Source organism: Medicago truncatula, chromosome 8 (genome assembly GCF_003473485.1).
Source record: "Medicago truncatula cultivar Jemalong A17 chromosome 8, MtrunA17r5.0-ANR, whole genome shotgun sequence".
Lineage (NCBI taxonomy): Eukaryota > Viridiplantae > Streptophyta > Magnoliopsida > Fabales > Fabaceae > Medicago > Medicago truncatula.
Window position 1 is genome coordinate 34,919,681 of NC_053049.1, and position 24,124 is coordinate 34,943,804.

At 35.5% G+C, this 24,124-nt stretch overlaps 2 protein-coding genes across 3 annotated transcripts; one reads left to right on the forward strand and one right to left on the reverse strand.

Moving 5' to 3' along the window:
* Positions 1-625: 625 nt before the first annotated feature.
* Positions 626-22,500, forward strand: LOC25501608 (protein MICRORCHIDIA 2). 2 transcript variants are annotated; one of them, XM_013590915.3, is made up of 18 exons: positions 626-955; positions 1,071-1,145; positions 2,910-2,944; positions 4,457-4,535; positions 4,650-4,739; positions 5,412-5,487; positions 6,743-6,821; positions 6,909-7,037; positions 12,760-12,858; positions 14,654-14,761; positions 14,854-15,000; positions 15,756-15,848; positions 17,453-17,504; positions 17,589-17,700; positions 20,173-20,407; positions 21,306-21,382; positions 21,951-21,993; positions 22,085-22,500. In XM_013590915.3, the coding sequence occupies exons 1-18, from the start codon at positions 730-732 to the stop codon at positions 22,181-22,183; spliced, it is 1,854 nt and encodes a 617-aa protein (XP_013446369.2). In that variant the 5' UTR covers positions 626-729; the 3' UTR covers positions 22,184-22,500. The 2 variants fall into 2 exon arrangements, with proteins under 2 accessions (XP_013446369.2, XP_024628569.1); XM_024772801.2 differs by having other exon boundaries at positions 21,309-21,382.
* LOC120577387 (uncharacterized) lies at positions 9,464-10,728 on the reverse strand. Its single transcript, XM_039828683.1, has 2 exons — positions 10,595-10,728; positions 9,464-10,406 (listed from the first exon to the last, which is right to left on the reverse strand). The coding sequence occupies exons 1-2, from the start codon at positions 10,661-10,663 to the stop codon at positions 10,083-10,085; spliced, it is 393 nt and encodes a 130-aa protein (XP_039684617.1). The 5' UTR covers positions 10,664-10,728; the 3' UTR covers positions 9,464-10,082.
* Positions 22,501-24,124: the final 1,624 nt, after the last annotated feature.

Below are 24,124 nucleotides of genomic sequence, written 5' to 3' on the forward strand. Positions count from 1 at the left end.
GCAAAATGCCTCCAAACTTAAAAATTTATATATTTTTTTCTTATCCTTAACTCAAAAGATCTTAAAGGTAAAAATTAACAGTTAACTTAGAGCATACTCTACATATGGACCTAGGAATTTTCAATTTTGTAAGATTTTTTTTTTCTTCTGGGTATGCATGTAAATCCATGTATTAATTATAGTAGTATTGATATTTCTTCATCTCCTCTTCCACATTTGTCAGAGATAAGAAAAAATATAATAAATTTTTAAGTTTGGAGGGTATTTTGCACATAAGTGCAAAACGTCATGTTGACTAACAGAAGGATTTGACGGGAGGGTAAATTAATTAACGTTGTGCAATTTCAAGAGATAATTGAAGTTTTGTTAATTTAAAAGAGATAATTGACGAAACTTATAATTTGAGAGGAGTTCTTACTCATGATAAACTCACGTGACATACCATTCATAATTAAAAAACACTCTTGACATAAAAAAAAGCACAATTTATTTAATTAAAAATAAACAAAATCATAAAAACAAACGGAATAATATTGAAAATACGTTTTATTCAAAAAAAAAAAAAAACGGAATAAAATTGTAAAAACGTTGAACTTAGACTCTCCGTTCGAATAAAATAGCACACGATTTATTTTCTGAGCAATAAAAAGAAGTAAAACAGTTCACTCGTTCTTAGTGCAACTAACCACCAAGCGAAAGTACATAGTTGTTGATCCTTCTTCCTTCTCCATGTCCATAGTTCCCAAAACAGAGAAAAACGACACCGCCATCCCCGTCGTCGACCTCGACAGCGACGACGACGAAGGCACATCCGCCACAATGAGCGACATTCAATTACCATTTCAACAAAACCCTCCGGAGTTAATTTCACCTCCGCTGGTTTCTCAAAGCCAAAGTTTCTGGAAAGCCGGTGATTACGTTGCTGGTCCTTCTTCAAAACCATCTCCTTCTCAAGGTCTTCGCATTACAACCTTTTTTTCACTCTTCGAATTTAATTATTTTATTTTACATTGTTATTGTTTGTTATCTTATTTATTTTGCCCTAATTCTGTTTTTTTTTTTTTGTTTAGGTCATTTGGATCATGCACGTGTTCATCCTAAGTTTCTTCATTCTAATGCTACTTCTCATAAATGGGCTTTTGGAGGTGTGTGTTTTCTTTGTCATCGTAAATGGTTGTTACGACTAAATGTTTTGGAAGTAAAGTTGTTTGTTTCAATAGTTTTGAAATTGGAGTTTATTTGATTTTGGAATCACTTTGATTTGAAAAACCAATTCAACTTCAAAATATGGGAATTAATTTGATTGGTAACTTAGTGCATGGGATCACGGTGAGTTCGAATGAGTCATGGTGAGATATCGGGATTTCAACAAACTTACTGTGATACCAGACATGCACTTGGTAACATTATTTGCTCCAAATGTTTTGAAATAGGATTTTTTTTTTTTTTTTTTTTTTTTAGTTTTTGATTTTGGAATCCCTTTGATCTGTAAAACCAATTCAACTTATAGAGTTCAAAATATGTAAATTAGTTTCATAAATCAAACCAATTTCCAAATTTTTATAACTTAAATCCAAACACAACGTGAATTTCTTCTTATTTTCTTTTCTTTTCTTATTTTGTTTGGTAGTCATTAGATTTTTTCAAAAAAAATTCATGTTGGCCATATAATATATAATATAAAGGGAGATAGAGACGGTGTTACCAACGACAAAGGTCAAACCGTCAAATGAGCAAGATTTTCAAGTTCCAACTAGTGATGAAAGGGTATGAGACGGCGGAGAGGGGGAAGACAATGTGACGGTGGATGTCGCCAACTATGCGGAGGATTGGTTGGTGATTGGACTATTTGGAATGGCTGATTGGGCACTATCGCATTCATGGTGAGGGGTAGCTGGTTGAGAAATGAAGACCCTTAATTATAATGGGTTGGCAGGTTCATGTCATTGCCCCGCCAAAAGAGGTACGATGAATATGTTGGCATGTTTGTCCATTCCTCTCCTCATAGATATGGATGAGGTTAACATTGGAGGGGCTCACATGGGTCATGTAGCCGAAGTGGAGGCCGTTGATGGCACAACCCGCACGGGAGAAGTGGAGGATTGTTGAGCTGAATATGACAATCTTCGGCAAATGTTGGTCGCCCATGCAGAGCAAGACTCTGATACTATGTTAGGTATTAGAATGAAAAGAGGGAGAGAGCCAAAGCTAGAGAAAGTGTTTAGCTGATGGTGTCACATTCAATGGATACTACATGAATTTATACACATAATCAAATAGCGACAAACATTATCAACCAACTAACTGAGTGTAATAGAAACCTGGACCTTCCTTCTGTTAGTTCCACTCAAGATTTTGGTTGCTTGGCAATGTCAGAGCTTTATACAAGACACAACTTATGTTCTCACTTTCACAGGCTTTTTGAAATGTACATCAGGCACTGGCAATCATTTGACACCCCTCTTGTGTCTGCACCGAAGAAGTTAAAAGACTTCATACCATATTGATTCAACTTTGAAGTTGCTGTCCAAGTCCATTACTGTGATTTTGGGGGTATTTTCTATATTGATAATGAGGGGCTAGGATTGGATATCTAGAGCATGGACACTTATGGATGGCCGAATAATAGATATAGAATACTATTTTAGAATTTAGTCTAGGTCTAACTCAACCCGGAAAGCTAGCTCAAGGAATGAGGACTGCTAAAACCTATGTACTAATTTGATGGGATCTCAACATGCTTAGGTGATTTTTGATAGCTAATAGAAGAGGGTTTATACTATCTTATTGCTCTCTTATCAATGTTAGATGAAGACTTGTTTTTTTAATGTTATTGTGACAACTATTGACAGAGTTTTGGTATTTGATGTTTTACTGTTTTATTAATGCATGCCTCTCATTATTGGCAGCTATTGCTGAGCTAGTGGATAATGCTGTTGATGAGGTATGATTCAAGTCAATAATTTTTTTCTTTATAAGTAGTGAGACAGACAGTACTAGTTAATCAACATGAAAAATATTGTTGAATGTTTGTTGCTTACATAAGTGCCCTCTTAGTGTTATGTTATGTTATGATTATGACATTTAAAACTGGCATTAGTACACGGTTAAGGTTGAAGGATCGGTTAAAAATTCCCATTCCCATGTTCATTGGTTTTGAATTCCCTTTGACTAGTAGTCATGATTGGTGATCATTCCACCCTAGGTGTTCCATGGTATCCAGTTTAAGTAGTCAATCCTGGATAGCGGCACAGAGCAGCCAACCCCAAAAGTGGGATGGCGGGATAGCGTATAACGGGATGACCGCTATTTGATCATTTTTTTGGAAAATTACATGAATAATACTATAAAGTATAAGCAAAGTTATGTTTGCTATAAAGATTAAACAAATGACTAAAAACTCATGAAGCATTCATAAATCAAAACACAATTTTTATCATTCAAGTCCTTCCAATGGTTAAAGAACAAAGTCAGAACAAAGACAGAAAGAAAAAGAAAACATAGAAACTAGAAAGAAAAAGAAAAACACAGAAAGACAAATTTAACAGAAGAAGAGATTCAGAACATAGAAAGAAAAATAGAATAAAGGAAGAGAAAACATAGAAAGAAAAATAGCATAGATTCAGAACAAAAAAAGAAAAGAAACATAGAAAACATATGAGAGATGATAGGACATGGGAAGAATGAGAGATGGAACAAAACAAAGCCATGAAACTTAACAGATATGAGAAAACAGAGGAAAATGAAAGGGTTAGGGTTATAATCGGCGACGGCGGCAGTTTGATGGATGAAGAGTTAGAGAGAAAGTTTTTTGAGATAAAATTTTGTTAGGGTAATCCGAATTCCCCAAATTTCCCTCGAAACGGCTTAAAATTTAGGGTGAATTTGTGGTTTTCACATTTACAACAAAATAGAGGATCAGAGCCCGCTACGCCGCTGTAGCACTTGGGGCGTCCGCTATCGCAAACTGCTCTGCTATAGCCATTCCTGGCACAGCCCACGATCGCTCCGCTATAGCGCACTATTGACTACCTTGCATCCAGGAGCTAGCTGAGTAGGCTTCTTGCTGGGAGACATACCTGGAGTTGGAGACTTCAAGCGATCTGTAATCCTGTGGGCAACTTTCTATTCTACCTCCCTTTGGGTCATAGTATGTCAGACATGCTGCTGCATCCTAAGTTGTGTCCTTAGAGCAATTAATACTCACTTCTACTTTTAGCAAAACAAATTTAAATGGAATGTTAAGTATATTTTTATAGTTTTGAATTTTGAATGGTACATAAACGTATATATTTAGTTTGAATTAACAATGTCGGAGACTTAAAACTGTAAAATAACTTGCAACTCTTGCCTCTGATCAAGGCCTGCCAATATGTCAGAACTTTTTAAAAAGCTATTAAAAAATTACTGTTTCCATAGAGCAAGAGTAGTACTGAATTTTCCTTTGTGCTATTAGATCCAAAATGGTGCAACTTTTGTTAAGGTTGACAAGCTTGAGAACATGAAGGATAATTCACCAGTGCTTTGTTTTCTAGGTATGCTATCCAAACATGCATAATATCTACTATTGTAGTAATTTACTAATTTATGTTGGCCTTATATGATAGTCGTTGGCAATAAATTTAATAGAGCACATGTTTCATATGCAGATGATGGTGGGGGAATGGATCCTAACTCATTACGGAAGTGCATGAGCTTGGGTTATTCTTCAAAGAAGTCGAAGACAACAATTGGACAGTGTAAGTGTGTATCTGAAATCAGTCTATTTGTTTCTTTAAGCAGTGGCGGTTGCACAATCATATAAGAGATAAATGATTTAATTAATGTTTCGTTACATACATTGATACGTATAGAGATGATTTTTATAGTATTGACCATGAAGAAATCATAAAACATTTTTAGAATATGAAAACCTGTAGAGATCAGAAACTTGGTTATTCTGAGTTTTTTGTCATAAAATTATGTAAAAGCTTATACCTCCAGTGAAAAAATTCTGGACTAACCCCCCCACCACCACCACCACTACACACACACACATACATATATATATATATATATATATATATTTCTCGTTCCACCACTGTCTTTGAGCATATGGAAATCTAATAAAGTTAATTTTTTCCTATTGCTTGTACATTTCTATCTTTTTCAGAGAGCGCTCGGTTTATTTTTGTTTTCATTTATGCAAATGTAACATTTTTGTATACCAAGTATTAATCGGAAATGGAAAAAATGAACCAAATACTATGATACTATCAAAGGATACATGATTTTGGTGGTATCATTTCCATAGGACACTACTTTCGTCTTATTGGATGAAGTATTTCCCTTCAAAAAATTTAGATGTATGTGGTTAGTTTTTATGAAAGGTAAATTATTTCTAAGTAAAAGAACTTGTTGTTTTGTTCTAGATGGCAATGGATTCAAGACTAGTACTATGAGACTGGGTGCTGATGCTATTGTTTTTAGCCGTTCTACACGTTCAGGGTACATTTTTATCCTTTGTATACTGGTTTGTGTTAGTGGATTTTAACAATTTTTTTTTTTTTTTTGTTGAGTGGGTTTTACATACTTCACCCTTCATGTGTAATGGCACAATAGCGAGTTAGGAGTGTGCATTCAATTGGTCCACCTGTCATAGGGTCAACTTTAATAGCAAACATTCACCGAGAGCCAGTCATTGATTTTTAGGAGGTGGACAAAGGGTTCATGTATTATTGAACTCTAAAGCAATTATCTCATTAATCATTGCTAAAAGATGACAGCAAAATTAAAGGCACAACAGAAAAAGATAATCAATGGTAACTCAAAAGGGGTTGTAAATGGGATGAGGATTGAGAGTAGAATAGAATGTTTACCTACAGAGTGCGATAGGTAGGTCAGTGGAAATGTCAGGCTGGTACATAGTGGGAGAAGATATTGGAGTGGGAGTTTTATAACGAGAATCAAGAGAAGAATTGTGGGCTTGCAAGACATCATTGTTCATACTAATACAAAATTGACGCGCAAGGGTCATCCTATGACTGTAGAGCTAGGGTGATAGAAACTGCTGATTCTAAATGAGGAGTCTAGATGGTGTTGATTTAGATGTAGCTGATGACACATAAATGTATATCCTCAAAGAATATACTATCTTCGATGACACATAAATGTATATCCTCAAAGAATATACCATCTTCGATGACACATAAATGTATATCCTCAAAGAATATACCATCTTCAACGTACCCTTATCCTCTATTGTCCACCAAAAGACCCATAACACTACTAATCCAACTTTCTGCCTAATATTCTCACTTCCAAGAATTACTTTTTTGTATGCTATTGCCACCCACCCGCAATATCATTCTAATCTTGGTTACTCTTAACTGTCAACCTCCTGTTGACATTTTTCTTCCTTGTATTTCTGTGATAGTGTTGCTGGTGTTATAGTGGTCCGATAAAATTTGCCCTTGAGTTTAATAGACATTTTGTAATCAATGGTGCGTAGAAATAAATAAACAAAAACAGTAAATATGTAGGGCATGGTTTGTTTTCTGGAGGTATTTAGATCCTAGTTTTCCTGTGGATGCACTATGTGTAGAGCGATGTTAGTGTTCTTGTAACATATTTTCCATTCAGGCTATTTCCTTTTTTTTTGTATCTAATTTATATGTAAAAATCTTTATCTTCTGCAATTGAATTTTAAACCTATAGTTGTTGACAAGATTTAATTCTTTTAAATGGTTAAACTATCCTTCAGTCGGGCAACACAAAGTGTGGGTCTACTATCCTATACCTTTTTGCGGAGAACCGGGCAAGATGATGTAATCATTCCAATGGTAAATTTCCTAGTCAAATGTTCAAATATGTATTAGTGAATACTTTCTACTTTTGTATTTTTATATACTCAATCATTTCCATTGCAGATAGATTTTGACATATCTGGCCATTGGGTTGAGCCAATTGTTTATGGCACACTAGACGATTGGTCCGCGAACTTGAAAACAATTCTTGACTGGTCTCCCTTCACATCAAAGGAGGAGCTCATGCTTCAGGTTTATTGCATTCCATTGTATATCCATGTAATCTTTTCACCAAATAAAAATACCCATGGAAGGTTACCTTCTTTGAAACAACATATATCAAATTTTGGGACATATATTATCAGTTTTAGTAATATTTCAAGTACCTATTTGCCTCTAGAGAAGAGCTTAGGCTTGCGAAGTGTCGTATGGGTAACTTATTAGTCACAATGTCCAATTTTGCACTCACGCATTCTTTATGTAAGGTTCCTCGGGATGCAGCCTTCCTTTTTTCTGATTAAAATGTTTCATTAAGATGAGGAGAAGAAATCACATTGGAGTACAAGGAATCGTCCTGAACTTAATAGTCAAAAACAAAACAATTAACATAAGAGATATAAGAGAGAGAGAATCCTAACTAACTTTTCTTCAATATTGATTCTTTTTCATTGATTGATAAAATCTGTTACAGACTACCTTATATAAGAGGCTGGGGAATACCTGCTATAGCAGGTTGACCTATCTCTGACTGACATCTGTCAGTTGTATGCCAGCTGTTTACAGCTGGCTATTACATGACTCAATCTATGTACATGCTATACCGAGATTAGCTACATGTACACTTATACACCCCCCTCAAACTCAATGTGGGTCTTCAGCAACATTGAGTTTGGAGCACATGAGAAGGAACTTAGCTGTAGAGACAGGTTTAGTAAGAATATCAGCCCATTGATCTGTACCAGGAATGTGCACAACAGATAATTGCTTTGCCAGGACCTTTTCTCTAACAAAGAAAAGGTCAACCTCCATGTGTTTTGTTCTTGAGTGTAAAATAGGATTGTGAGCCAATAAGACTGCTGACTGGTTATCACAGAGAATAACAGGGGAAGAAAAAGGGACAGTGAGCTCTGAGTAATGTCTGAACCCAAAGAGCATCTGCAGTGGCTTGAGCTAAAGCCCTTCAGCTTTTGTGCTTGATCTGGCAACAACAGGTTGCTTTCTGGACCACCAAGAGATAACATTAGGACCAAAAAATATAGCAGACTTGTAATGAGAGAGGCTTATGGGTTCGGGCAGGATACAACTTCAAACCATAGTGTAGGGTGCCTTTTAGATACCTTAGAATTCTTTTGACTGCAACCCAATGAGATTCAAGAGGTTGTGACATAAACTGACACACCTTATTGACAGAGTATGCAATTTCTGGCCTTGTGATAGTAGCATATTGGATGGAGCTAACAACTGATCTATATAGAGAAATATCCTGAAAATGGTCTGAACCATGTTTAGAGAGCTTGCAGCTGGACATCATAGGTGTATTGATGGAATTACACTCAAGTAAAGTGTGGTTAGAAAGATGTTTAACCTCTATGCCAAGGAAATAGTCTAATTGACAAAGATGTTTCAAACTAAAAACAGAATCAAGCTTAGTAATCAGGGATACACCAGGAGATATACAACTTGTTTCTGTTTAGCATAGGTAAATACAGAGGGATCACACTTGCTTGCTTGAAAACCAAACTGAATAAGAGTATCAAACCACTGTCTAGGTGCCTGTTTCTGACCATACAAGGCCTCGTGAAGTTTGCAAACTAAACCAGAATCACCATTTTCAAAACCTTGAGGCTGTTGCATGTAAACTTCTTCCTCAAGAATACCATTTAAGAAGGCATTATTGACATCCAGCTGTTGAATAGGCCACTTGTAGGAAATAGCAAGAGTGAGAATCAACCTGATGGTAATGGGCTTAACAACTGGAGAAAAAGTCTCAGTGAAGTCAAAACCTTGAAGCTGATGAAAGCCCTTAGCAACTAAGCGTGCTTTGTATCTATTGACTGAACCATCAGAATTTTCCTTAACTCAAAACACCCATTTACAGCCAATTGCTTTTCTATTAGGTGGTAGAGGAACAAGCGACCATGTGTGATTTTTCTGAAGAGTAGTATACTCTTCCTGCATAGCATCTTTTCCATTGGGGATCAGCCAAAGCCTGTTTAACAGTCTTAGGTTCAGTGTGAGTCAACAAAAGGGTAGGGTTGACACGTGGCAGAACTATACCAGACTTGGAACGAGTTGTCATGGGATGAATATTAATAGGAGGATTAGGAGGAGAAACAGAAACTGACTGATAGGAAACTGACTGCTGGGGAGAATCAGCAGAAAATGCAGATTCAGAGTTATGAGAAGAGACAGTAGGTAAGGGTGAGGTAGCAGGTGTGTTAGAAGGAGACGATGACGAGATATGTGTGGTAATAGGCTTAGAGATACTGACAGTAGAGTTGTGTATAGGAAGGAATGATATGGAGACATCCTTAACAGGAGTAGGAGGGTCATAAGGCTTATCAGCAAACAAATCAGGATAAGGGAACCGAAATTCATTAAAGAGTACATCCTTAGAGATGAAGATTCTGCCACTAGGAGATAAACATTTGTACCCCTTATGAGATGAAGAGTAACCTAGAAAAAGACACTCATGAGATTTAAAATCAAACTTTTGAGCATTATAGGCCCTGAATAAAGGGAAACAAGCACATCCAAAAACCCTTAAAAAATTATAATTTGGTTTTTGATGATATAAAACTTGGTAAGGGATTTGAAAATTTAGAGAGGCAGTGGGAAGTCTATTAATTAGGTAAACAGAAGCTAGAAAAGCATGATCCCAGTATGTTAAAGGAAGAGAAGCTTGTGTAAGCAAGGTGAGGCCAAGATCTACTATATGCCTATGTTTTCTCTCCACAACACCATTTTGGTGATGTGTATGAGGACAAATAAGACTATGACTGATCCCTAGAGTGGTAAGATGTTGTGTAAAAGGTCTAAACTCCCCTCCCAATCAGTTTGTAGAGATTTAAGAGGGTGTCCCAATTGAAGTTCAGCCATATTCTTAAATTGTTTAAAAATGGTAAGGGCATCAGACTTGGCTTTTTTAGGATAAATCCATGCAAATCTAGAGAATGCATCAACAGATGTAATGTAATAGTGATAACCAAGTGAAGACACAGTGGGTGAGGGACCCCAAAGATTAGTAAAGACAAGTTGCAGAGGTGAAGTGTAAACAGTTTCAGAAGGTGGTGAGTGTTATCTATGCGCCTTTCCCATACTACAAGCTGTGCAAAAAGTAGAAACATCTTTTTCTTTATTGATAATGGGTATATTAAATTGTTGTAGAACAAGTTTAAGAGTATGATTATTAGGATGGCCTAATCTTAGATGCCACAAGTATTGAGAGCTAAAAGAGGAATGATTATTACAAGTGCTAGATCTAGCAGTAAGTTTGCAATTAGAATTATTATTTGAAAAAGGTAAAGACAATGGAGACTTAGCAGACTGAAGAGAGACACTTGGAAAGGTATAGAGACCATCTGGACCAACTTTGCCATGCAGCAGAACATCCTTATTGGCCTGAGATTTCACAAGACAGTGATCAGCATGAAATTCAAAAAACACAGAGTTATCCCTAGCAAATTGGCTAACACTAATTAGATTTTTGGTAATGGAAGGGACATGTAAAAGATTATGAAGAGTGAGTTGAATGTGTGGTATAGAAGGTGAGTGAAATACACTAGAACCAGAAGATTGTATATCCAAACCTTGGCCATTCCCAATGAAAATTTGCTCAGGTCCATCAAAAGGGAAGGGTTCCTGGATGTTCCTTGCATCTCCAGTTACATGAAAGGAGGCACCAGAATCTGGAAACCAAGCAGTTGAGGCAGTAGAGGAACCACTAGTAGAAGGAGCATTTGTAAGCATAGCACTTGGTTGATTAAACTGAATAGAAGGTTGCCTCTGTGGAGGTGATGGATTAGTCCAGTTTTGGAATGGATTGAAGCCAGCAATGTTGACACCATAACCAGAAGTAGGAGCATTAAATCCAGAGAAATTACTACCATAACCTGACATGCCAGGAATGTAACCAGGATGTGAAGCACCAGAAGCATGCATAAAGCCTTGAAAATTTGCAGGAACAGGTGCCTGAAATTGCTGGTTGAACTTGTGCCAGCAGGAAGAGGCCAGATGACCAAATTTGAAGCACACCTGACATTGAACATTGGAGAAACGTCCCCCTCTACGACGTCCTCTGCCATTGCGTCATCCTCTACCACGGAATGAGCCAAAATTAGGAGTAAAAGGAGAGGAATCAGGACCAACAGTGTTGTTAACAGATGATGAGGACATGGATGAATCAGTAGGATTCTGAGAGCCAGAAGCAGGTGTATGAGTCAGGTTTAAAGAGCTACATCATCAATAGTCTTCTTCTTGAACTTGTCAAGACGAGTCTCATGAGCAATTAACAGAGACTCTACCTCATCAATATCAATAGTGTCAAATTTGCTTTCAACAACTGAAATCACTGGACTATACTCTTGTGGTAAACCTTCTAAAATTACATCTAAATGCTGAGTAATGGGAACTGGATCACCAATGGAAAGCAAGATTATCAATTAAATTGCGAATGCGAAGAAGATGCTCCTGTACCGTACGATTATCAAGAGAAGTAGAACGCAGTTCAACACGTAACTGCCTTGCCTTTGCACGCATCTGCTTGTGAAAATAGGTCACAAGTTTGTTCCGAAGTTCATACGCATGCGAAGAACCAACAACACGTGCAAGAATCTCACTGGAAAGGGTAGATTGAAGCCAGGACAGGAGCATCTGATCCTTGAGACGCCATTGGCGAAACTCAGGATTGAGTTTTCCGGTGGCGCAATCTTGTGCAGTGAGAAAACGAGGTTGTTCTCATTTACGTACAGTTCAACCTGTTGGCGCCAAACAAGGAAGTTCTTCTCGTTGAGCTTCTCAGAGATCTTCAGTGAGAAGAAGAAATCGGAGCGAAACGAAGCAGTATCTTCTATAAAAGACTGGAGTGGAATCGCAGTCGGATGCAACGGAGGAGTTGGCACGCCGGCGGAATGCGGCGGCGATTGCGGTGGAGTGAACACCGGAGAAGAAGCCATGGATCAGAGGTCAATCTGATACCATATAAGAGAGAGAGAGAATCTTAACTAACTTTTCTTCAATATTGATTATTTTTCATTGATTGATAAAATCTGTTACAGACTGCCTTATATAACAGGCTGGGGAATACCTGCTATAGCAGGTTGACCTATTTCTGACTGACATCTGTCAGTTGTTTGCCAGCTGTTTACAGCTGGCTATTACATGACTCAATCTATATACATGCTATACTGAGCTTAACTACATGTACACTTATAAGAGAAAACATGAATGGAGCCGAGTTTCCCATCCCCCAATATTTCTGTCGGGCGAACTCCCTTAAAAGATCATGTGCCTTACTCCAAAAAGAAGTCAAATACCTATTGTTATCCTTAATCCACTGACAACCATAGAAACCTCAATCATGATGAGTTAACCTCCAAGCACTTGAATTGAATTCTAGCCTAAGTTTCACATTAGCCTCTTCTACCAATTTCTGATACATGATTGACTGTAGCACTATTTTTCTATGTACCAAGTCATGGAATTTCATTCATATGCATGTGTATGGGACATATGGTTCAGAGCAGACCTTTTCTTTTCTTTTTTCATTTTAAGATGAGAAATATATTATCGGGTACTTACCGTTACAGGGTCTTTATCATCTGTTGGGCCAATGGCCAAAGCACAAGCATGTGAATCACCTGAAAACGATGAATGTAATAAAATGAAATGCAATAGAGCTTTTGATAGGTCATTTCTACCTTCGGAATGTTAGCTATGGACTTTTTTACTGATAAGTTTTTTTTGTATTTTTCAGTTTGATGATATAGGATCACATGGAACCAAGATTTTAATATATAATTTGTGGTTGAATGATGAAGGAATATATGAATTGAGTTTTGATGACGATGCTGAGGTATGTTGTGTATATTTATTGCTATTGCTATACAAACCTTTTCATTTGCAGGTCTTTTAGAAGTGTATTTTCAGATATTCTTTATCGGATGAGGAAAATATTATAACGTATCTTGGTTAATAATATGTGTTGAAATTATTACAAGGTTTGTGTAGGGAAGTGGGAAAAGAAAGAAACTTGTCGATAATATTATATCGACACATGTTTGAATTACAAGCACTTGTACCTATTTATACTAACTATTAGGGAGAAACTGGTGTATTACTACTAGTACAATTTCAAGCCTACAATAGCAACAATGGAGATGTCTGAGCAAGAGTGAGACAACTTAGTTTGCCACCAGTCTTCTCTCTGGATTTGAAAATGGCTCCCATTTATTTGGTGGAAGCTTGGCATTAGGATCCATAGGAGAGTAAATGTGTTTAACATTAATCAAATCTATTTCCTTTAGAATGTCATCCTTGGATTGTGCCACCTATGAAGTCTCAAAGTCTACCATACTTTTGTCTAAAAGTGGTGACAAAGATGTTGTTCTGCCTTAGCAATGTCATGATTATCACTACCTGCGAAGACAATATCATCGACATATGTCACCAAATTGATACATCATTTAACTGAATGAAATAAAAGATCAAATTTTCATTTATGTCTAATTTTAAGTCATACCAAAGAGCTAACCAATTTTACTGTATCTACTAAGCCCTGACAGTTTGTTTGAACGCTTGAGAGCACTTGCCTCGTCCAGTTTTCCTGTAACTTTGGATCCTTGAAGATCATACAATTCCCTAGAACACTTTTGACATCTCTAAATAGTTGCTACCAGAAAAGGTGGAAAAACACTAAAAAAGAAGGGGGACATATCGATAAAGAGCGGAAACCGGAAAGGAATACTATTGCCAAACAAAGAATTTGGAGCAAACGAATAATAACAAGGAATTTATTTGATGCAATTATTTATCTTTGTATTTAAAATTCTCTGCTTTTAGAACACTGCATTGAATTGTTAAAATTTGATCCGTACAAGGTGTTTCCATAGTATCTATTCGAAAGAGATTCATCTTAATTTTTTGATGCATTTATCAAGCGGAGCTTTTACATATTGAGCTCCACAGATTACACAAATTATACATACTTAAATTTATGACATTTTTTATGGAGAAGATTGCATGAGGTATTCCATCATATGTAGGTAATCAGAGTGCCTAAAGCCATAGGGCAGATATAGCATTTTTATTTATTTACATTCTTTACTTCCGTTCTTACTTTTATACTGTTTTTATTATTTTTTATTTTTTTATTTTATCAGTTAATAATAATGCTTTTGGACGTTGTTCCTACTTGTCCTTGCCTATTTTTCTTACTGTTAATTCAGAACCAATTGAGGCCTTACTAGTCTTCATTAGTATCTTTATCACAAGAGATGAGTTGCAAGAGATGATTTTATACCCTGACTTAGTTTTTGTTGGTGTAATGATTTTACACCTTCATTTGGTTTCTGTAAATTTTTGTCCTAGCTTGGTTATTTATGTCAATGCAAATATATTAGTGATACCAAGTGCCAGGTTTGGCCAAACTTTTCATCCTGTCATACTCGATTCATGAACACATATAACTTGCCTTTGAGGTAACTGTTCTGTTCACATATTTGGCTAGTTGGTATTGTCCACATGTGTCTAAGGTAGTGAGTGACTGGGGGGTGTATGTGTCTACTTGGAGTGCTATTACCATATTTTTTATACTTGATATTGTTCAATATTTTGATAGAAATCATGATATGATTTATTCTTCTGCACAGGATATCATGCTCAGAGATGAGGCCAAGAATGGAAATGGGAAGAAGTTGGACAAAAGAACTGTTCAGCTTCAGTCACATATTTTTTACCGCATCCGTTATTCTTTACGTGTAATGATTAATACTTGGAATTTCAGCTTTACATGTTACCATTGATTTCTAATCTTTAATTTCTATTACGATTGATTGTTAATATTTTTCAGGCATATGTATCACTTTTGTATCTCAGAAAATTTTCAAATTTCAAAATCATACTAAGGGGAAAACCTGTTGACCATTTTGACATTAATGATGAGTTAATACATTCAGAAGTTGTTAGATACAAGCCCCAGATGGCTGTGATGAACGAGGTTAGATCAATAATATGACAGTATAAATTATTTAAAGCAACTTTATACAGCACTGCTATGTAAGTTGCCAGATGTTCCTCATAAAATGAAAGATGGGTGTTCCTGATATAATACCTGTTTGTATGGATCTTTAGCTCCAGACATTAAATCAAGATCTGTAATTATTTTGTAATTTGTAATTTGTTAGTTTTGGGAATCTTTCAGCTATTTTAGGAAGGGATATCAATTAGTCTAAAGATCTGTAATTATTTTGTAATTTGTTAATTAGGTTGTAATCAATGTAATACACTTTAATCAAGGGATTTCAGCTCAGAGCAGGGGGGTTGCTCAATGAAAGACAACTTGAGGCTAATTTTCTAGAATAGTTAACCAGTGGAATGATCATAAATTCAAAATATTTCTGATCATTTATTTGTTTTGGTAATCTTCCCATTGATAAGTCTCTTTAAACATTAGTGGGGTGTACAAAGGGGGAAAAGTTAGAGGAGAGTAGGTGATTTAGAGTGATGGAAGGATTGGGAGGAGCAAACCCTCTAAGATTTGCATTGTCTCCCTCCTTCTCCCTTACTCCCTTAGTGCATCTTTTTCTTCGTTCTAATGATTTTCTTCCACACAAGTATCAGGAGAAGATATAGTGTTTTATGACTAACACACTAATTATTTGTCCAGTATCCTATCACCCTGTGAACATTTAACTAATTAATAAAACGATTTATTTTTCAACTTTTCAAACTAAGAACTTCAATCTGATTTAGGCTACGGTGGAAACGACCGTTGGGTTTATAAAGGAAGCTCCTCGTCTTAATGTTGCTGGATTTAATGTATACCACAAAAATCGCCTAATCAAGGTATGTTCTGACTGAGTGCTTGAAATTCCTTATCTCAAATCGTATTTACTTCAGCTGCATTTTCAAGTGTGTATATATATATTTTATATTTTTTTGTCATACAGCAAACCACCATTCTTATGGGAAATTCTTGTTTACCCATCAATAAAAGGTGGGTAACACTACCCATGCTGAGTTGGCCCAATCAAAACCATGTATTTATATAACATTAAAAATAATAGAAAACAAATAAATAATTTTGATTGGTGCCAACTCAACATGGGTTGTATTACCCACCTTTTATTGATGGGTAACGAAGTTGTCACCCATTCTTATATATTGTTGGAAGTAGAAGTGGAAATCAATAAATATATTCACAAATATATGTTTTCATGTACATTGGAAGTAGCATGTGACTTGTGAATCTTATTAGCTTGGAAATCACACCTGTTTCCATAACTTTATTAGTTGATCGAGTCTATTTGAGTTCTCCTCATTTGTGTTAGTTTGTTTGGATGTCTATGTTCCAATTTGTATAGTGCTTTTTCTAGATATGGACTGTTTTACGTTTTTTTAGTGATATTTAGCACAAAATATCCAATTGGAACTTTCCTTAAGTAGTAATAATTCTACCTTCTTCAACAAAGCAGCGGGGGTTAGAAAACATGAATATCAACACCTCTTTAAAACCGCTGGGACATTTTTACTTTATAGTATATATACGTATTCCCTTTCCTTTTTGGAGTGGTGATGTTGCTAGTGCTTGCATTCTAACAAAATCGCATGCCCTCTTCTATCCCTGATCATCAAATGCCTCACTTTGCATTCTACCTAATACATTTATGATGTCACTGTGTGTCTCGATAAACGTTGTGCTTGATCCTTATAGTGTGTCGCTCTTGATTACATCGGTGTTCATCCAATATAACAAAACCCACTAAGGAACACACATTGATGTTCATCTTTTTGAAGTTTACCATTTTAAGCCACCTCCACTAATACCTCTGGACACCGGCCTCTGAATTTTTCACATTCTCATGTTGCTAATGAGGATAGTATAGACTCGACATCAAATCCAACTCCCAACACTGCCTCTTGAGTCTGAGCCTCCCATTACATAAAAAAGTTATACATCTAAATTGTAACCTTTCTCATTATATCATTGTCTTATCGTGAACTTTCTTCTTCACATCATGCATGTCGTTATTCCTTATCTTTAGTTTTTTTTCCTTTGTCTATTGGTGGTGTATTATCCTGTCTTTGGTGAAAACAAGCAAAGCCTTGATGGGTGAGATGCATTCCATTCAAAGCAATGGCACTTGGGACCTAGCCCATCCTCCAATTGGGAAGTCTGTTGTTAGTTAACAGTATAGTTTTCCGTCAATTTGGTTGTGATGGGGAGATTGACTGCCTTTTGTAGAGTTTGAGAAGCAGAGAAAATGAAAGGAAGAGAGGGAAAGTAAAAGAAAGAGGAGAGAGATATAATCTTAATGTGAATGCATGTGTACACTTGGAAGTTTACTATATTTTGTTAAGAAGTACAATTGGAAAAGAAATTTGTTCGTTAATGTAATATTTTCATACCATTCTGATCTGATGTGGTTAACCTTTTTGTGAGAATGCAGCCATTTTGGAAAGTACACGCAGACGGCTCATCTAAAGGGAATTATGTTGTTGGTACATTCTTATCCTCCCCTGATGATTTCTTCATGCTAGGATTTCAAAATATCCATGTTTTTTAATTTACTGGTACATATTTAGGAGTTCTCGAAGCCAATTTTATAGAACCTGCACATGACAAGCAAGATTTTGAGAGATCACTGCTGTTCATACGGCTGGAAGGGAAGCTGAAACAAATAGTATATGATTACTGGTTTGTGTATACTTCATAGTTTATTTTGAACAGTTTCTCTTATTATGATTTATGATTACACTTTTCTGCTCTTGTGAGTGTCGTCGTGTCGTAAATTCAACGTTGAACTTCATTACTAGTAGTAGTTGATGTCTCCTAATGCTTCCTTAATGATGCATTTTAGAGTTCTTTTTCTTCTATATTTTATTAATTCACTTAATAAGTTGTCATAGTGATTGTTCAAGTGTTGCTTAGCACATTTACTGGGCTTATCCCTATGCTTTAGGGTCTGTTTTCTTTGAGAAAGCATTTCCTATTCTTATTTTCTTTTTTCACGTTTGACTACAAAACTGCCATCTTGTTTTCAATCTTTTTTCTGTTTATTTTTTGACGCAATATATTTGCTGTTACTAAAGTTTTCTACAGTAAATAATGGAGGAAGTAAACTGTTTTCAGTATTTCCTGTACAAATCTTTGAAACAGATGGTAAACAAGGTGACAGTTTTGTAACTAAAAGTTAAAGCATGCAATGCAAACAGAACATTTTTCCGAGTTAAGAGGCCCTTAGATTTTGATTTTCTATTTGTTAGAATTTATGAAACATCTCAGTATATTTGATATATTGTTATAATTTCTTACTTTGTCTCCTAGGATCAGTTTAGGACTTGTTTCTAATGTGTACACTGTGTCTTAGGTTACCTCCTAGGATTGCTTTGTAGATCACTTAGTCGTTATGGCTCTGTTTGGTAAAAAATAGCGAATAGCTGATAAGTTAGCTGATAGCGAATGAACTAACCGATTGAATTTATAGTGTTTGGTAAAATTAAGCTTTAAGCTAACTGATAATAAGAAGCCTTAAGCTTTAAGCTATAAGCTACTTGAATTGCTTATCAAAAACGACTATAAGCTAGTAAAAATAAGCTATAAGCTCACGAGGAAGTGACGGTTACCAATCAGGTCTTTTTTAGTCAAATGAGCTTATAAGACATAAGCTATAAGCTCAAAAACGGAACTATAATGGTGGAGCAGTGCAGGGGCTAGCCGTTCACACACGCAGCGGTGCAGCGCGGAATTGTTTATGTACGGCGCTACAGTTTGCTACCCCATTCTGTTTCTACTTCTAACTTCTCTGGTGGCTGTGTTGGCTGGGTTTTCCTTTAGTTTGCTACTGGCTTGAGCCTTAAAAAATGAGATAATGGTTTGGGCCTGGGATTTAAGCCTACTCCTAAGAAACTATCTTTTATTAAGTGCATCTGTTCAATCAAATCAAAAAAAGTGGGTTTGTGTTTTCCGACAAAAATGGATTGTACATGCCAAGATAAAATATATAATTAGATAAAAATGATTTTACATAGTAATACTAGTAAATGTATAAAAAAATAATAACTTTTCTTAGTATTTATTTAATTGTATTTTGGTTATCCTGTGACTCTTATTGCTAACTATGAAGATTTCATATCTTTTTCATTCTAAGCATTTATGTGTATATGTATTATTTACACTTTAGAATAGCGGCCAACCCGCACCCCGCTATCCCAGTTTTGGGGTCAGCTGTTCTGCTATCCGAGACTGACTAGACTGCATAGATTTTATTAGAAAATGATTTTATTTGATGCTTTAAGTTTTGGTTTTCAACCAATATGACTGTAGCTATATTTTCTTAATTCTCTAATTCACTCTCTTTATATAAGCCGGCTAAACCAGTTTATGGTCTAACTACTTAGCTTACAAACAGACCCACCATGAAAATTATGTGTTGGATTAAGCTTTCCATGAACGGAACCATTATTCACTGCTGTAGTATGATAGGAACTTGTTGATATGTATCTAAGAACTTTGGGAACTCTCCCTTAAAAACTAGTTATCAAGGGACCAAGCCACTTAAATACACCACCGATCATCCCATACTACTCGACTTGGGTACCCGATATAATACCCAAGTTCCAATCACAGAACCACCCCTCTTTACTTTGTCTTTAGCCCCTCCGGAGGTAGTCCTTTATGAGCCACTGGTAACCAGTTTGGTACCATTTGATAGAACCAATATAGGATAATTGTATTGAGAATGGAATAAAATAGATTAAGGACACAGGATGTGCAACAGCCTGTCCTATCCCAATATCCATCAATCTGAAATTCAATAATTGCCAACCTAACTTCCTATTCCCTATTCTATTTAAACAGATACTACAGAGATAGTTACAGTAAAATACAAACAGTTACCATACCTGTAGTCATAAACCCAGGCAGTTACAAGCACAGTTAATAGGCAGTTACAAGTTACAAATATAATTAAGTTGGTCCAGCATTATTGTATTTTGCGCCTCACATAATTAAGTTGGTCTGTTGCTAACATATTATTTTAATTTATGGGAAATAGGCAATAAGACTTCAGTATGTGAAAAATTAAGTGCTTCCTGATATTTCTTTTCTAGAATTTCCATATTACTGAGACATTGTTTGATTTGGTGAAGTTTTTTCTGGACTAGACAGGAAGGATCACTGTCACTTAGTTGGATTTCAGCCTACAAATTTCAGATCACAAATTGGGCAAAAGGAAGCCCGCATTCGTCAATCAGCAGGGCATTTAACTAATTCACGGAATGAGATTCTTGCTGATCCACATGATATTTGCGTAGCAGCTGAGCATCAACAAATTGTGAACTTACATCAGCCAAATGAGGGCCTTCGTGCAACTGGCAAGCAATGTTTGACTCATGAGCAGGGTGTAAGTAATTGATATAATCTGCAAAAGGCTGTATTTGTCTAATTTTACCATTTATAATCATACTTGCTGCTGGATGTTGAATGAAATATATTGCTTTCTTAATTATATTTTTTTCTTCACATTTTTAAAAATAATTCATTGAACACAAGTAGATGCATGCTATTGTGAATAACACATTCATAATCATACCTATTAGAGATGTCGATGATGCTTCGGAGTAGTCACTGTCAATTTGCATGTGAATTCTTCTAATGTCTAGCATTAACAAACAAGAGGACATTTTGAAAACTTATAGCATATTATCAAGGTTTAGTTGATTCAAATTTCAATGTTGCACTTGTCAGCAGAGGACCTCAGTTGATTGCATCTCGGGTTTGATTTTACTATTGAATGCATCAGACAATGGATAAAGCTTCCTTTTTAGTTATTTTGAACTCCTACTTCAATAAACCCATGCATCAATTTATTAAAAATTAATGGTTCTCTTTTTAAATTCAAGATGTGACTAATTATACAAAAAGATTTTGCCTGGCCAAATTTGTTCCAGAGTGGGGTCGATAAATTTTAGACAATATTATCTGGAATGATGGAGTCTCAGTTTAGCTGAGTGACTTGGTTATCGATAATTTATATATGGTATAGAGGAACTAGAGGGAGATGACAACCATGGGTTCTCAGTAGGATAAATGAAATGGCAAAATGCTTTGGGAGTAACAGTGAAAGCCTTTCCACAACAAGATTAGTTGGTTTCCCACTGATAATTTTATCTGGGCTTGTAATTAGCCATATAAACCAGTCTTCTACCAAAACCAAAACAATGGCTTTTTAAAATGTCTTTCTTTTATTTTCTGAGTACACTACTTTTGGGGGCTCACGAGTAATGTGTTATTTCTATCAGCAGGGTACATCGAGTGGAGCTTCACCGTCCGTATCTATTGATGCCATCTGTGATGAAAACATCAAACTTTTCACCAGGTAAATTACTTTTCCTAATTATCTATACAAAGACAAATGAAATACTTCAAGAAAACACAACTTCAATCTTTGTTGATATTTATTGGCAAGCTCTAACCTTACTTTCAATGTAAGGAATGTAAAACATCCTCCCCTCCCTCCCTGATCTTAATGGGCGTGCTGAACGCAAACCAAAAGCTTATTGACTTTTTATTGATCCTCCCTGTGACAAGGATGGGGTTTTGAGCCACCATGGTTTAGTTTTCACTTTGTTTCCAGTTTTTGGTGATAACCTATGTTGTACAATTCTCTTTTACATTTGTATTCATGCATATCATACAAATGAAATTTCACATTAATGAAATCTTTTATGTTCCATGAATATAAATCTTAAATTGGTTGTAAAATATGGAAATATAGGCCATTAATAACTGTATGTCATATTGACCAATGGTTAAATATTTTAAAACTCTGGCATGCAAGATCACTTGACAATCACTTTCGATTTTATATACTTTTGTTTGGTGCTCTGGCATCGTATATACTAGTTTAATTGATGAATAAATTCCACTGAAACCCTTTTCTACAGGTGTGAGGAATACAGGCAAAAAGAGACGGAGTTGAGAAAGACGGTAATAGTAGTAGTTAGAAGAGAATAAAAGTTTGATTCTTATGACAAAGGCCATTATATTGATTTTTGTTTGTGTTAATGACATAAAATAGGTTAAACACTTGGAGGAGGAGTTGAAAGAATACCAATCCAAGTGTGCATTTGTTTCTTCACAGATAGAGGCCAAGAGGAAGCAGAATAATGCACGTTGATTATAATTTCCTGATTATCCTTCCAAGTAATGTGCGCCTTTGGGCTCTGGCTATAACAAATCTGGCTTGATTATGAAGAAACAAATTTGCTTCTAAAGCACTTTGCATTCTTATGTAATTTAGCATATGTTTTTTTGTGTCTACAATCCATAGACGCAGGTTGTGACAGGTTAAATGTAACTTGACTGTGCAGTAGTAACATTTGTTAGATTTTCATGAGAAATCAATTCTCTGTTTGATCGTTGGTTGCCAGTACATCTTTCCCGGTTGCCCTTTTCTCTTGTTATTACTTTTTTAGAATTTGATTTTGCTGAAAATTGTCTTATCGTATATAGAAAGTGGAAGACTGCTTTATCCTCACCCTACTTTAATAGATTTAGCTCCTCTGAAGTGGGCAATTAGTAAAGTGAAAAAAAAATAAACAGTTTGCTTTTCAGTGTTCGTAATTTGTTATACATGTCGTATAGTATTAACAACCAATAAGGTACTTGCAGAGAAAGCCTCGAGACTTAGTTGACAAATGTACTTACATATTACATATTATTTGTGAATTAAATCAGCACTTTTGCAATGAGATTCGAAGTTGGGTCCTTCTGAGATGAGTTGAATTTTTACCAACTAGATCGACATTGACAATCACTATTATTTATTGGAAATGCTAACTAGTGTCCAAGGACACTAGTTAAGGAAACTAAATAATATTATTTTTATCACTCTTCAATATATTCTACTTTTCATTTATGATAATGGAGAATATACTAATACTTGACAAGACATTCAATAATTTTTTTTGTTCTTTCACTTATACATTTTTGTCTTAAATACGTGTGAAATGAGTAAAAAGTTAGTTATTATGTGACGGATGGAATAACTTGTGTTAAGAAGTAAATGCGATTAGAGGAATAGCAAAGACAATAAGATATGAAATATGCATCTACATTTTTATTTATTTTAAGAATAGGTATTCATAAATAATTAAGAAAGTTACTTTTCTGACATCAAAAGTTTCCTAAAGACAAGTAAAATACTAAAATGCCTCCCGCGGTAGTTAACTACCGTTGAGGACCCAACGACGGCAGTTAATTACCGCTGAATTCATTTCTTCAATTTATGTCTCTACGTTTGCCATTGCCATTCCACTTGCTCTGTCTTTTTTTCTTCTTCTCCATCTTTGTTGCTTTTCTTCAATTCACACTACCTATTGCTGGCATCAATTATACATCATATTGTCACTACAATACTCTTGTTTCACCAATTTTTTTCCTCATCAATCTGTTGAAGAATTGCCTCTTTCTCCATGGCCAAGCTTTTCTTTTTTTCCTTCATATCCATAAATAACAGAAATATTGGACTTTTGTTTTGAGTTCCTCTTTTCATTTGTATGTTGTAGCAATTCATATCTCCAAGTTTTGACAACTAAATAACATAAGTTTTTGAGTAATTAATTTATGATAGTTTTTCAACAAATCAACAAAGATGAAAAACATTTTTGAGAAATTGAAAAATTCATGAGTAATCTAGTTGTTTTGGAAGTTGCTAATCTGCTCTAGCTCCTAGCTTCAAGAAATTGCTATAAGACTTCAAGCATCAGGTAAGAATTTTATTTGGGTAGTGAAGAAAAGCAGCGAAGATGGAGAAGAAGTGTTGTGTAGTGTGAATTGAAGAAAAGATTTCAGCGGTAGTTAACTACCACTGGGGCCAGCGGTAGTTAACTGTTGTCGGGTCCTCAGCGGTAGTTAACTACTACTTAGGGCATTTAAGTATTTTACTTGTGTCGATGTGAAGTTTTTTATGTCAAAAAAACAATTTTCAATATTTAATGAGAATAGATATGCAACGCTAGGATGTAGTAGCATATTTCTTATAAAATAAAATAAAATAAAATAAAAGAGGATGTAGTAGTATATTAAAGTCGATATATAATGCATTTGATTGACCAAG

Coding starts and splice junctions, on each gene's coding strand:
- LOC25501608 (XM_013590915.3), top strand. CDS start 730: ATGTCCATAGTTCCCAAAACAGAGAAAAACGACACCGCCATCCCCGTC. Junction 4,740..5,411: donor GAAGACAACAATTGGACAGT/GTAAGTGTGTAT, acceptor GTTTTGTTCTAG/ATGGCAATGGATTCAAGACT. Junction 5,488..6,742: donor AGCCGTTCTACACGTTCAGG/GTACATTTTTAT, acceptor ACTATCCTTCAG/TCGGGCAACACAAAGTGTGG.
- LOC120577387 (XM_039828683.1), bottom strand. CDS start 10,663: ATGCAAGGAACATCCAGGAACCCTTCCCTTTTGATGGACCTGAGCAAA. Junction 10,407..10,594: donor TTTCATTGGGAATGGCCAAG/GTTTGGATATAC, acceptor GTGAAATCTCAG/GCCAATAAGGATGTTCTGCT.